The sequence below is a fragment of the Labeo rohita genome, chromosome 17 (genome assembly GCF_022985175.1).
Source record: "Labeo rohita strain BAU-BD-2019 chromosome 17, IGBB_LRoh.1.0, whole genome shotgun sequence".
NCBI classification, from domain to species: domain Eukaryota; kingdom Metazoa; phylum Chordata; class Actinopteri; order Cypriniformes; family Cyprinidae; genus Labeo; species Labeo rohita.
Window position 1 is genome coordinate 4,007,624 of NC_066885.1, and position 15,156 is coordinate 4,022,779.

General features: G+C 33.5%; 1 protein-coding gene across 1 annotated transcript; it reads left to right on the plus strand.

The window, feature by feature from the left end:
- The first annotated feature begins 3,865 nt into the window (after positions 1 to 3,865).
- Positions 3,866 to 6,120, plus strand: plaat1l (phospholipase A and acyltransferase 1-like). Its single transcript, XM_051132655.1, has 4 exons — positions 3,866 to 4,044; positions 4,137 to 4,266; positions 5,140 to 5,393; positions 5,519 to 6,120. The coding sequence occupies exons 1-4, from the start codon at positions 4,036 to 4,038 to the stop codon at positions 5,582 to 5,584; spliced, it is 459 nt and encodes a 152-aa protein (XP_050988612.1). The 5' UTR covers positions 3,866 to 4,035; the 3' UTR covers positions 5,585 to 6,120.
- The last annotated feature ends 9,036 nt before the right edge of the window (positions 6,121 to 15,156 follow it).

The following is a 15,156-nucleotide window of genomic DNA, read 5'->3' on the forward strand; positions in this document are numbered from 1 at the left end:
ACTAAACTAGAAAAAAAAAAAAAAAAAAAAAAAAAGTTAAATAAAAATGTCAAAAATAGCACAACAAAATGACTAAAACAGAAAACACAAGTAAAACCTAAAAATTCAATATATTAATAAAAATAAAAGTATAAAAGTATCTCAATGACACAAAAAAATAACACTATTGTATTGTGAAGTTTTGAAATTTAGAAAAGTAATCTTTGTCTTTTTTATGGAAAGGACATCCGGTGAGGGTTTGTTTGAATCACATTTAAAAGAGTGTAATGATGGGCCTTTAAAGGAACCAAAAAATATCTGGAGTATGTATGTTCAAGTATGTATTCAAACAAGTTTCCTATTAGGATGTGTCTGTCATACTGTGAGAGGCTGAGCTATGAAAGAAAGTGTCTTTGAGAGCATGTGTTCATCCGACCGTCTTCATGATGACAACAGGCCTGGTAAATCATATAGACAGAACTTTCTCTCATCACATCTGATCTCTGCTATGTCATTGACAGCTGCCACCATTAAACACACCAGTCTCTCTTTACCCAGCCATTCACATGCTTTCTTCATGTTCTCTCATTCTCTCATGGTCTCACTATCCTCACAGCCAGCATCAGTTTTGACCTCTACACTCTTAAAAATAAAGGCATCAATTGGCATCAGTGGTTCTACGAAGAACTCTTTACAGTCAAAAAAGGTTCTTTAGATTTCCTGGACCAGAAAACCAGTCATACGGGTATATTTTTCAAAACTGAGATTAATACATGAATAAATAAGTTTTCCATTGATGTATGGTTTGTTAGGATAGGACAATATTTGACCGAGATACAACTATTTGAATATATGAAATCTAAGGCAGCAAAAAAAAAAAAAAATCTAAATATTGAGAAAATTGCCTTTAAAGTTCTTCAAGTCCAAATGAAGTTCTTAATAATGCATATTGCTAATCAATAACTAAGTTTTGATATATATATTTACAGTAGGAATTTTACAGAATATCTTAATGGAACATGATCTTTACGTTTTTTTTTTTTTTTTTTTTTTGTTTTGTTTTGTTTTTTTTTTAAATGATTTTTGGCATAAAAGAAAACTCAATAATTTTTACCCATACAATGTATTTTTGGCTATTAAGACTTAAGACTGTTTTTTTAGTCCAAGGTCACAAATGTTCTTTAAAATGGTTCTTTTAGTAACTGTTCACTAAAAGGTTCTTTGTGGATCCAAGATGGCATTTGTGGAGCCATCTATATGGCATCACTGCAAAAACACCTTTTTGAAACCTTTATTTTTAAGAGTGCACTATAGTATACTACACTACCAGTCAAAAGTGTTTGCACAGTAAGATTTTTCCTGTTTTTTTTTTTTTAAAGAATTCTCTTCTGCCCACTATTATAGAAATTAACACTTTTATTTAGCAAGGATGCATTAAATTGATCTAAAGTGATGATAAAGACCTTTATAATGTTACAAAAAAATTCTGTTTCAGATAAATGTTGTTCTTCTGAACTTTCTATTCATCGAAGAAACCTGAAAAAAAAATCTACTCAGCTGTTTTCAACATAATGATAATAAATGTTTTTGAGTAGCAAATCAGAATATTAGAATGATTTCTGAAGGATCACGTGACTGGAGTAATGATGCTAAAAATTCAACTTTAAAAACACTGGAATAAATTACATAGAAAACAGTTATTAGAAATAGAAAAATATTTTGAAATTTTACTGTTTTTAAAAACTTGAAAATCTTAAAAACTTTTGACTGGTAGTGTATGTACTAGGGTACAACGGGGCTAAAAGCGCCCTGGGGTAAAAGGAGCCTTTGGCTGCGTTTACACTGCAAGTCTTAATGCACAGATCCGATCTTGTCACCATATCCGATTTTTTGGCCCGCCTGTTACATTCACTTCAGACACCCCTCATATCCGAAGTCCGTGTTTACGCTAATCTCCAGCATAAAATCATTCCACTGGATTTCATGACCAAGGACAACGAGTGACCCTCGAATTCTGGATGGACTTTTGCTTATTCATATTTTCCAAAGTCAGCAAAAGTATACCCGACACCAAATAATTAAACAAGGAAGGCGAAAGCAGCTTTTTAATCATAAAGACAATCCGTTGTGGAACAAATCTGACTTAACTCACATGGAGAATCGGATATGCGTGTTTAGAGGTAGGTTTAGGTCAGATGTCCAGATATCGGATATGTATCTGATTTAAAACCACATTTGGAAACGGCTCAGATCGGATGCGAAAAAATCGGATCTCGTACGGATTTTTGTGCATCAAATTCCGATCTGTGTCAGATGTGTGCAAAAAAACTGGTTTTTCTGGCAGTGTGAATGCCGCCTTTGATATTATTTTCCTCTAAACCACTAGATGGCACAAAAACGTGGTGTAGCACTTTCCAAAACACCCGCTTTTTAAAGGGGTCATCGGATGCCCATTTTCCACAAGTTGATATGATTCTTTAGGGTTTTTTAATTAAAAATCTATAATATACTTCGGTTAAAAATTCTCAATGGTTGTAAAACTTTTTACCTTACCAAAATGAGCTCTGCAAAAATCATCCCATTCTGGTTGAGGCTGCTTTAAATGCAAATGAGCTCTGCTCGCCCCACCCCTCTCTTCTCTCTGTGGAGAGACGAGCCTGTTTACTTTAGCCGCATTTAGCCACGTTTAGCCGCTAATCTTGCTAACTAGCACATTATTAGGATCGCAAAGATTCCTAAAAAAACCCCTTATACTTACTTCTGCTGTAAGTGAAGCTGGATCATGAATGATTTGCGTGAACATAGATGGATATATGTAGATCGGGAGGCACATTCCCTTTAAAACAACTGTAATCTACTGCATCTTCAGCGGCTGAAGTCGGGAGTAAATGACGACCACTATGTTCATTATTACATCCAGCAACACAACACCTCAATCGCTCAATCGGAGATATTCTTGTCTAACTTACATCCCTGCTCCGGCATCCAAACAAAGAGGGCCGACTGTTACAGCTGATCTGAGGTAAGAGCTCATGTCAATCAACTATCGTGGGAGCGGCCTCTGTCGGTGTGACGCCACAACAACAGGCATCTGAGAATGGCTCGATTTGAAAAAGGGGATATTTATTTTTATATCATATATTATGTTGGGTGTCCATCTTAGAAATAATCACCATGTTTCGAATGAAACCATCATATTTAAATGCTATTTAAAATGCTATTAACCATATCATATAATAAAATATCATTTGTTGTTACTACTGTCACCCTTCGATGCTTTCAGAATCTTGACATTTTTAAATGATTTTCTTTCTGTATTTTAAAATTTGTTATATATTTACATATTTTAATGACAGTATATTTATTGAACAAAAGATAATGTTTTATTTATCAAAATAAGCAGAAAACTTCTATGTCATTTAATGACAGTTTCATGGTCACCTGTTACTGGGTTTGAACTTAAAACCTGGTTTCTTTAACCACAAGGCCACACCACAAAAGAAAAGTTTGAAGATCCAGCATGAGCATGAGGCATGAAGCTGATGAGCAGATGTTTCCTGATAAAAAGGGAAGTTATTTAACACTCTCCTGAGAATCTGTTGCATTAGTTAACCTGAAATGTTCTTTTTAAACATATTGAGATAATATAAATAAAAAGCACTGCAATTCAAGTTGCAACTGATTGTTATGTCTATTGCCTTCACTCACCCAGACATTCAAATATCAATATCCAGTATCACACCTTGACAAATAGCAATAATAAAGGCCTTAATTTGAATGTCTTTTCTCGAGGCATTGAAGGATAGTTCCTGGGTGTGTGTTTTTAGATCCGATCGTACTTTAGCACACTATTCTGTAGGATTCGCATGACTAACTTGAACATTCGTTGTTCTTTTAGTTGATAATCTAATAGGCTTCCCCCATATACCCACCAGCTGACGTGTGATATCAGGTGTGATATCAGATGTAATTAATGCTTCAGTGCTCTTTAATGAAGGACTCGTGGTACATCTTCAGTGTTCTTGACAGTAGGCATCGATAGCGCAGCGCACACCAATGGGACTGGTAAGCAAGCATGATTTATGTTCTAATGTGATCATGCTTTTAAAAACTATTTTCATGATATCTTAATTCTTTTATGTTTTGATTTCTTTCAGGGTAACTCTCAACCGAAGCTGTACCCCGGAGATATTCTTGAGTTTCCCGGCAACAATTACTTCTCTCATTTTGGCGTTTACTATGGCGAAAGAGACGGAGTTCCTTACGTGGCCCATCTGACCATCAGAGGTGAGTCAGTGTGTGATCTTTTAAAGGAATATAATAATTTTCTGGCAATTTATTCACCCTCAAGCCATCCAAGATGTAGATGAGTTTGTTTCTTCATCAGATTTTGAGAAATGTAGCATTACATCGTTTGCTCACCAATGGATGTGAATGGGTGCCGTCAGAATGAGAGTCCAAACAGATGATAAAAACATCACAATAATCCACAAGTAATCCACACCACCCCAGTCCATTAGTTAACATCTTGTGAAGTGGAAAGCTATAAGTTTGTAAGAAACAAATCCATCAAGGCGTTTTAACTTTAAACCGTCACTTCTGAGTCAATAAACCGTAACATTGCTTCCTCCAGTGAAAACGTCCATCCTCTGTCGTCCTCTCACATCAAAATCCATCCAAATATTTGTTTAGAATTATTAGGACTGTTTTGGCTTGTAAACGGTGCTTTATCCATGCAGATTTCTCTCCTGACTTAACTTTTTCACTAGATGAAGCGTTATTATAGATCGAGGACTCTCGAGGATATTTTGTTTGAAAGCAATGGTTTGAAGTTAAAAAAGTCTTAACGATGGATTCGTTTCTTACGAACACGCAGCTTGTCTTCTCACAACATGTTAATTGATGGACTGGAGTGGTGTGGATTACTTGTGGATAATTATAATGTTTTTATAAGCTGTTTGGACTCTCATTCTGATGGCACCCATTCACTGGTGTGCAAGTGATATAATGCTACATTTCTCCAACTCTGGTGAAGAAACACACTCATCTACATCTTGGATGGCCTGAGGGTGAGTACATTTTCAGCTGATTAAAATTTTTGGATGAACTATTTCTTTAAGTTTGAAATCTGAAATCATCTCATGACTGTTTCTTTTCAAGATGCTGAAACCAAACTCCTACTTTTCGGCCGAGCTATAAACGCCTCCGTTAAGCTGGACCCGCTTGATGTAGTCGGGAAGAAATACAGGGTCAAAAACTACTTGGATGAAAAGCATCCACCTCGAGATTTCTACGTTCTCATCAAGCCGGAGATCGATGAAATCATGACAAAACCCGTCACTTTTGACATCTTGTTCAATAACAGCGAACATCAGGCCACAATGTTTCGATACGGGGTTAAAAAGTCAGAGCAGGTAAGACTTTTTGCACACAAAATAAGCATTTCATTTGACTATATGACACCAACCTAACTTGGATGAAAGTGTCAATTTTAGCCTTTTCACTGACAGTCAAAAACTTTTCTGAAAACTGTTTCCAGATCGAAAAAGTCTATTCCAAGATAGTTCCCACCTGGAAAGATTTATTTGAGAAGAAAAAGATTTAAGAGCCACATCTTCTGCATGAAGACAGAAGACTTCACGATCATACAAAAACTATTTCTTTCTTAAACAATTTCTACACGCATATGATGTTAAATACAATCTAAACAAAAGTCTAGCTAACTAATCTTTGTGAATGTATTTCGCATCAGAATATTGGATATTTTCAATATGTCTCTGTGTCCAGAAGGAGGCGACAGAGAGTTAAACTTTGCTTTGGATTTAGAACAAAAAAGGTAAAGAGCAGGAATGATTAAATGTCAACCAATTTATCTACTATTGCTATTAACTAGCAAAATGTCTCTTTCACAACATTTCATTTTATAATTTTTGTTTGTTTGTTTGTTTTATCGTTGAAGGGAAAAATATAGGCTACTATCTTGTGCGTTTCTCATTCATAGCTAATCTAGAATTGAGGAAATGTCTCTAGCTTTTTAGATTAATATAAATTTGATATATAGCCTATGTGCCATGTTTCAATGTCAACTAACAGTATGTAAAACTATAAAGAGTTTATTAAAATGGCTTCACTGAAACTTGAGTCATTTCTGATCAATGGGTTATAAAAACACATTCAGGTTAGTCATACTATTATGTTCTTTTCTTTAGAATTTCCCATGAAATATTTGAGAAACTTGAGAGCAAGCAGGTAAACACAATTTGACACCAGTAGAGGGCGTATAATCGTCATGACACAGACTGAAATCAACAGATGATGCAAAATATAATTTAAGAGCATTTCTGCGTATCTTGGAGGATCTTAGTGTTCTCTGTGGCATGACTGAGAAGGATGCAGATGTGGGCGTGAAAGGGACAGTTCCCTAAACAGAGGGTGTCAGAAAAAGGTCATATGACTAACCATAAATGCCAGCATAACTATTACTTATATTATTAAGATCATGTTCCATAAAGATATGTGTAAATTTCCTACTGTAAATATATCAAACCTAATTGTTGATTAGTAATATGCATTGCTAAGAGCTTCATTTGGACAACTTTAAAAAGGCGATTTTCTCAATATCTATCTATCTATCTATCTATATATATATCTATCTATATATATATATATATGTATATTTTTGCAGGTTTTCTAATAGTTGTATCTCGGCCAAATACTGTCATATCCTAACTAAAAAAAAACATACATTAATGAAATCTTATTTATTCAGCTTTCAGATCTCAATTAAAAAAATTGACCCTTATGACTGGTTTTGTGGTCCCATTTATTAAAATCAGTTTTAATATTTAATAAGTAATAACTATTTAGATGCATTTACGAAGCGTTCCCATAGACATTGTTTAACTTCTGACATAAATGAAAAAGGCTGTAAAGGGCTGATCGTACATTGCCTTCAACTAACTAAATTTGTTTAACACCATACTAACTGTTCAGATGACAAAATAAAAAATTAAACAAAATACCAATTAAAAAAAAAAAAAAAAAAAAAAAAAAATCAGTAGCCTCGTTTTCTTTCCATAAAACAGTTTCGAAAGTTGTGGAAATTACACTCACAGCCTCGTTTTCATTCGCGTTACATTTAAATGTAATTTAAATTAAATGATCGGTAACCATAGCAACAGAAATGTTTACACTCCAACTGATAAACGATTCATCGACAGAACGGAAGTATCTCTTAACGTTATATATTTAGAAATCACACATATTTCACAAAAATAATTTAGTGTTTCGTGTAGAAAACATTTAAGATAGCTGGTGTTCGTTTATGACTGGCGCCAAATTGACTTGTTTATTTACGCCAATTTATTGGCGCCAAAACCTGTTGAAGATTGATCGCGTGTCGACGGTTATAACTCAACAGATCGAAACATTAATCTATTCAAACAATTTAATTTTAAAACGATGAGTCAACCTGAAAGTCGTAATATCCTGGTTGTATGTAAGGACAAACCTTTTGACAGCAGTTCAGTGTAGCGGTGATTTTAATAACAGGATCAACAAAGCTCTCCGCAGATAATCATCATCCCGAGATCAAACGAGAAAAAGACCCTGTCTGGAAGAAAGCAAGACTAGTAGGCTGCTCTAGACATGGATTAGTTCTTAGAAAAATCAGGAGAGTTCTGTGAATCAGTCTCAAGATGAGGTAGTAAACACTAGACCGCATAGCATCTGTTTTAACAAAGAAGGACCTTATTAACTAAATAAGCTGAGATCTAAAGAAAACTGGCAGTGAATTTTCTTACAACAGGATTTTTGATACAAATTCATTAGAGCACAGAATAATCATTGATCCAGTATGCACTGGATCAATGATTATTCTGTGCACTAATGAATTTGTATATATATATATGTGACCCTGGACCACAAAACCAGTCATAAGGGTAAATCTTTCAAAATTGATCTTTATATGTCTTTTGAAACCTGAATAAATAAGCTTTCCATTGATGTATGGTTTTTTAGGATAGAACAATATTTGGCTGAGATACAACTATTTCAGTATATGGAATCTGAGGATGCAAAAAAATGGAGTTTAAAAGTTGTCCAATTTAAGCTCTTTGCAAAGCATATTACTAATCAAAAATTAAGTTTTGATATATTTACAGTAGGAAATTTACAAAATATCTTCATGGAACATAATCTTTACTTAATTTCCTAATGATTTTTGGCATAAAAGAAAAATCGATAATTTTGACCCATACAATGTATTTTTGGCTATTGCTACAAATATACCCCAGCGACTTAAGACTGGTTTTGTGGTCCATATATATATGTGATATTTCACTATAAATACATGGTATCTGGTATTGATACAAAAATTACATTTACATGAAATATTTGTAAATAAATAGGCTACATATATAAAACTACATTTTAGAGATTATAAATAAATATAAATAATTCTTTGATGTGTGGTTTGTTAGGACAGGACAATATTTGGCTGAGATACAACTATTTGAAAATGTGGAATCTGAGTGTGCAAAAAAAAAATTAAAGTTAAAGTTGTCCAAACTAAGTACTTAGCAATGCATATTACTAATCAAAAATTTGATTACTAATCAAAAGTTTTGATATATTTAATATCTTCATGGAACATGATCTTTACTTAATATCCTAATGATTTTGGCATTAAAGAAAAATCGATAATTTTGACCCATACAATGTATTTTTGGCTATTGCTACAAATATACCCCAGCGGCTTAAGACTGGTTTTGTGGTCCAGAGTCACACATATATATATATATATATATATGTGATATTTCACTATAAATACATGGTATCTGGTATCGATACAAAAATTACATTTACATGAAATATTTATAAATAAATAGGCTACACATATAAAATTACATTTTAGAGATTATAAATAAATATAAATAATTCTTTGATGTGTGGTTTGTTAGGACAGGACAATATTTGGCTGAGATACAACTATTTGAAAATGTGGAATCTGAGTGTGCAAAAAAAAAAAAAAATATTGAGAAAATCGCCTGTAAAGTTGTCCAAACGAAGTACTTAGCAATGCATATTACTAATCAAAAATCTGATTACTAATCAAAAGTTTTGATATATTTAATATCTTCATGGAACATGATCTTTACTTAATATCCTAATGATTTTGGCATAAAAGAAAAATCTATAATTTTGACCCATGCAATATATTTTTGGCTATTGCTACAAATGAAGAATTTATTTGCAAAAACAGGTAACTCCATTTTTTTAAATGTTCAAAAATCATGTTTTTCATTGTGCATTCCAAAATAATCTTAGCTATGCATATTACTAATCAAAAAATAAGTTTTAATATATTTACAGTAGGAAATTTACAAATATCTTCATGGAACATGATCTTAATATCCTAATGATTTTTGGCATTAAAGAAAAATCGATCATTTTGACCCATGCAATGTATTTTTGGTTATTGCTACAAATATACCCGTGTGACTTATGACTAGTTTTGTGGTCCAGGGACAAAAATAGCGTACAATTGTTTTTGTGTGTGTGTGTGTGTACATTAATAAAAAACAGCTAACACAATAAAACAGAATAAAAACACAGTAATATAATAAAGAACATGATTTTTGAAAATGAAAAAAAAGAGTTATATGTTTTTGTAAATAAACTCTTCAAATATACCTGTGCTACTTAAGACTGGTTTTGTGGTCCAGGGTCACATATATACATACATACATACATATAGAGAGAGAGAGAGAGAGCAAACACTATAAATTATTCAGCAAACTAATCTTTTCATCCAGTCTGGTTCAGGTGTTCAGTGGTTTTTTCCCCAAAGCCATTGCGGTAAACAGAGATGTGCAGGATACGTCAGTGAAAGAGTCAAACTAACAGGCATTTCAAAATCATTTGCATAATTAATTATTCAAAATTTTATTGCCATGTCTTGCATTAAGAAAGTCAATTAACTTAAACAGTCATAGTGGCAGCAAATATATTCTCTCTGTCAGAATGAGATCTGTGTAATTTAGCTGTCTTGTTGTATTAAGTATGATACTCTGATATGACGTCCTAATATTTCAACCGGACTTTAATCACAAGCTTTCCAGTTCATGCATTCAGATCAAATAATATGTAATTGTTTATGAACTATAAGCCAATTTATCATCACACATGGCTTTTTTGTATTTTGTATTAATCAAATTTTTTTTTAATATTAAAGAACTTGTGTGAAAATCCCTTCCTATAATTATAAAAGCAAAGACAAAACAGTTGGTAAATTCTCTTTTGGTACATGTATCAGTTCTTTATAATAGAAATCCATCTGGGAATAGAAAGGAACCGAAACGGAACCTCGGTTTCATCTGTTAAAGCTCTTCTCTATTGTTTGCAATATGAATGGAAGATTTAATCACATAATAAATTCATTGAGGCAGCATTAACACATAAGAGCAAAGCTAGAGCTCAAAGAAATCTCTCACGTCACAGGAAATAATTACACCAGCACACGAAAATGAAAAACACCTCGTTATTACTGTCTTTTGGATGCAATAGAAATAATCGGTTAAGCTTAACAGCTCCTGGAAACAAATAATTACAGATTCAAAAAATACCCAAAATCAAAAGAAGATATACACAGGGAATGCATCTGCTTGAGGACTAATAGTATGGTAATTTACACTGACATGATGACATGTTTTAGGATAAATGGACATAGAAATGGACTCGTCACCCTGTGAAGAGCCAAGAGTGTTTTTGAGTGGCCACACTAAGAGGTCAGACATCATGTCTGAGCATCACATTCATGTATTTTCAAAGAGCCAACGGAATGTAATGACAGCCTGGGTAATAACCCGTCAGCTTACATGGATCGGTTGACAAGCTAGTAGTGCAATTCCAGGGCAAGAAACAGTATCACTCATATATTTGAAGAAAATACTTACATACTTAATTATAGTAATACTGACGAACGGCTGATGCTCCAAACATGAATGATTCCTTAAATCATGCATCTTGTTGAGGAAAGCTGTGTTGTTACTTTACTAAATGATTGAAATTATGATTTGAAAAAACAGACTTGCATTGAAAGGATCTTTTTTTTTTACTTTGAATATCTAGCATCCATGAAGCAACTGTCCTGGTAAACACTTTAGAAAATGTAAAAATCAAGTTTTTATCAATACAAAATAAACAGCTAGGAATTGTTCACCTAAAAATGAAAATATGCTGGAAATGTTTGCAAGGTAGATGCATGTAGATGTACTTGCTCACCAATGGATCCTTTGTAGTGAATGGGTGCCGTCAGAATGAGAGTCCAAACAGCTGATAAAAACATTGCAGTAATTGACAAGTAATCCACACCACTCCAGTCCATCAATTAACATCTTATGAAGTGAAAAGTGGTATGTTTGTAAGAAACAAATCCGTCATTACTATATTTTCAAATTATTATTTTTGGCCAAAAACATGAGTCCTCCATCCACATGGGTCCTACAAATTTTCCATTTTAAAATTACATACTTTTCCAGATTCAAATTTTCAAACCTCTCAGTGGATTTTCAGACCTTATTTAACATAAATGGTTTGTAGAGCATTATTTTAAACTTTACAGTGCCCTTCAAAAGTTTGGAAATGCCCTAGAAAAGTGGGGGTCTGGACAATATTGGCATGAATCCTTTTTAATTTGTGACAATTTTGCACTGATAGGGGACAACACAAACTACGAAAACATATTTTATTGCATGAACAGTTTATACATAGAAAAAACGTACATTTTCGACTCATCCACCATTTACAGCTCTGCATAATCTGGGCCTAAATTCATTGTATTCTAAACTTAATTGACAATCAATTGTTGAAGCTATTAAGGTGTGCTGACACAAAAATATTTTAAAAACCTGGGCCAAGTTTAAACCAGTAACCAGGCATCACAGCTGGCAAAGGGGTATGTCTGACTTTGACATGTATATATATTGCCATTATTATGTAAATTATTATTGCTGGTCTTCAATGATAATGTCAAGTTACTTTAATGTATTTGCACCAAAAAATGATAAGGGTTTATGCTGATGTCAGGGGTGTTTCCAAACTTTTGGAGGGCAGTGTATATTTGGTATATTGTACAGTCATCTGTAAATATTTTTATTTTCTCAGGGTTTTTTTCATTGACTTTCTTGAAGTGACAACATACAAAGTCCCTAAAAAATTATACTATTCATTAGGGAATTTTTTGTATGCTTATGCACTACAATTTCTAGTTTTATATTCCTTTGTGCGTCACTATGAATAAAACAAGAATTAACAGATCTTTTTTATTGTATTACCTCTCATATCAAGGCATAATGTCCAATTTAACACATCCTCTGTGGCGGCGCAGAAACCATGACATGAAATACACTGATGACATAAAATTTGCCAAGTCAAGTGTTTAAAATTTGTCTTTCATTAGGGCATTATGCAGTATTTCATAGCCTTAGATTTCTTTAACACATACTTTGTGGAAGCCAAGAAACCACACAGCGAAATGGGCTGATGGCACAATAGGTGGCCTAGTGTACATAAGTTTAATGGTTTCTCATGCATACATAAAAGTCTGTATATTTTTTATTTTTGCAAACGTCCTTGAGGTTATGTAATACTCTGCTACGAATATTGAGAGGAAACCCAAAATGCTTATAACCTTCATTTTGCATAAACAAAAAGTACATATTTGACAATCACTAAAGAATCACTGAACAGCTGCCATAAAATCTCTCGTCTTGTGCAAAAAAATGTAATTTCATTAAATTCTTAAATGTTCTATTATAAAAAACTGAATACGGGCAAATATTTTTCCAATTTTTTTTTTCCCCCATACTTTTCCAAACCCCATAGGAACCCTGAATCCATGCTTTCTCCAGTGAACAAGTCGTCTAGTCTGAACCAGGAGAGAAATATGCACAGAACAGCTCTAAACAAACATATGGGTGGATTTTGATGTGTTAAAGCTCTTAGATGATGGATTTGTTTCTTACAAACATGCCGCTTTTCACTTCATAAGATGTTGGACTGATGGACTGGAGTGGTGTGGATTACTTGTGGATTATTGTGATGTTTTTATCAGCTGTTTGGACTCTCATTCTGACGGCACCCATTCACTGCAGAGGATCCGTTGGTGAGCAAGTGATGTAATGCTACATTTCTCCAAATCTGAATCTTGGGTGACCTGATTCAGTTTTCAGCAAAAAGCTGCTTTGAAACAATATTTATTGTGAAAAATAGTATATAAATTCATCAATTTGACATTTTTGCTAGTTTAAGCACAACATAGAAATCCTCTATTATGTACAACAGATGTCAGACTGAAAGTGGCTTGCATTTATTAAATTTCTAAACAACATGTGCAACTTGCACTTGGAACAAACGGTTTCACTAATAAAAGATTTTTGGAAATGGCTTTAGCCCTCAAATCTGCCACTAGCCAGCGATCTTCATGCATCACCTGTGGGACTGAGCATTTTGAACTGGTTTCGTTTGTCCCTTGTGCACAATAAACCTTGTAGTCAGACCCGTGAGTATCAGCAGGATCCCTGATAGAGCGTCTGTCTGTCTGCATTCTTCGTCTGATGAGTATAAAGCGATACTGTCAAACCACCATTCTAAAACTGAAACTAGTGAACAATGGTTTTACATTTTCTGAACAGTATGTATGTATAACAATGTCTCTATAACTAGGCAAAGAATTTATTTGTATAGGGCTTTTCAGAATACACACTAATTCAAAGCAGCTTTACAGAAAATCATGATAATAATATTTATAATATCTTAATGCTATTATAGTTGCATTTAGCAGACTAGAGCTGCATGGGCAATGTTTTATATTTAATATATACATTTTGCAATGATATAAACAATCAAGTTGTTGATAACTGCATAAGTGAAAACAGCTACATTTTAATGGTTTTGTTCGGAAAGATGAATGCACTTTGATGCGTATCACATGCAAATGTGCATCAGACATTTAACCTGCATATGCAAGTGTATTAAAGAAAATGAAATGTATATATCCGGTAGATGCTTTCATCCAAAGCAACTTGCATTCATGGTTTTCATTTAGTCATTTTACGTCGTGCATTTTCTGGAAATTAAACCCAATGACACAGCAAGTACATGTAAATATTTACAGGAACTGTATATGTAAATATTGAAAAATTTCCATGTATTTAAAACAAGGCGCAGCAATAACACGATGCTGTTTGTAAAGCAGAATAAAGGAACTTTTAGGTGTTTAGTTGGCATTTTCAAAATGTTTGTCTTAAAAATGATCAATAAATGATCTATTTTATACATCTGTGCTAATTAGAAAGCATTTAAACTTCTATAAAATATTCCATCATTACCAAAACTGCCTTAAACCCTAGCTGAATCTGAATTTAGTAAATAATTAAAAGTGTATAATCACTAACCAGAAAGTATAAGATAGTTATACTTTCTGGTTAGTGATTATACAGTTTTATTAAAGCAGAAATCTTAGCAAACAGCAAGGATGTCTAAACATTCTCCGTTCGCTTGAGAGTTTAGACAGTGACACTCAGTGCATAATCTGAGGCTAAATGAAGGGAGCACGACTATCCCTTTTGAAAACAGCGAGTTGCTTGTTACTACAGAAAATGACCCCTTTGTGTATGAAATCATTTCCTTTTCGAAATGAAGCTGTCGCAGCGTTTGTAGCGCCGCTCTCCCTTGCTCTCCACACTCCATTATGAAACAGCAATCTCAGGTCAAGGCAATCAGTCTGCTTTAACAAAGAGAGCTGCTGCTGTTCTTTAGAACGGGATCCAGTGACTAATTACAGCTCTTCCTGGGGAAATACCACACTAGTTTTCAGCAGATGCTTTAGGAGTTAATGTTTAGTGATGAAAAACTGATGTACTAAAGCCGGAAACTGAACTATAATTGACTAAGAGTTACAACAACTTGTTTCTCAAGTAAATTTATAGAAATCAGCGTTTATGATAAAATTATGTTCACCGAGACTGCATTAATTTAATCAAAAATGCAGTGAAATTGTGAAATATTATTACGATTTAAAATAGCTGCTTTCTATTTGAATATATTTGAAAATATAATTTATTCCAGTGACGTTAAGCTGAATTTTCAGCTTCATTACTCCAGTCTTCTGTCACA

What these genes read in the sequence shown, in the direction of transcription:
- plaat1l (XM_051132655.1), top strand. An exon ending in GGCCCATCTGACCATCAGAG is followed by an intron (nt 4,267 to 5,139) that starts GTGAGTCAGTGT and finishes TTTCTTTTCAAG; the next exon opens with ATGCTGAAACCAAACTCCTA. An exon ending in GGGTTAAAAAGTCAGAGCAG is followed by an intron (nt 5,394 to 5,518) that starts GTAAGACTTTTT and finishes AACTGTTTCCAG; the next exon opens with ATCGAAAAAGTCTATTCCAA.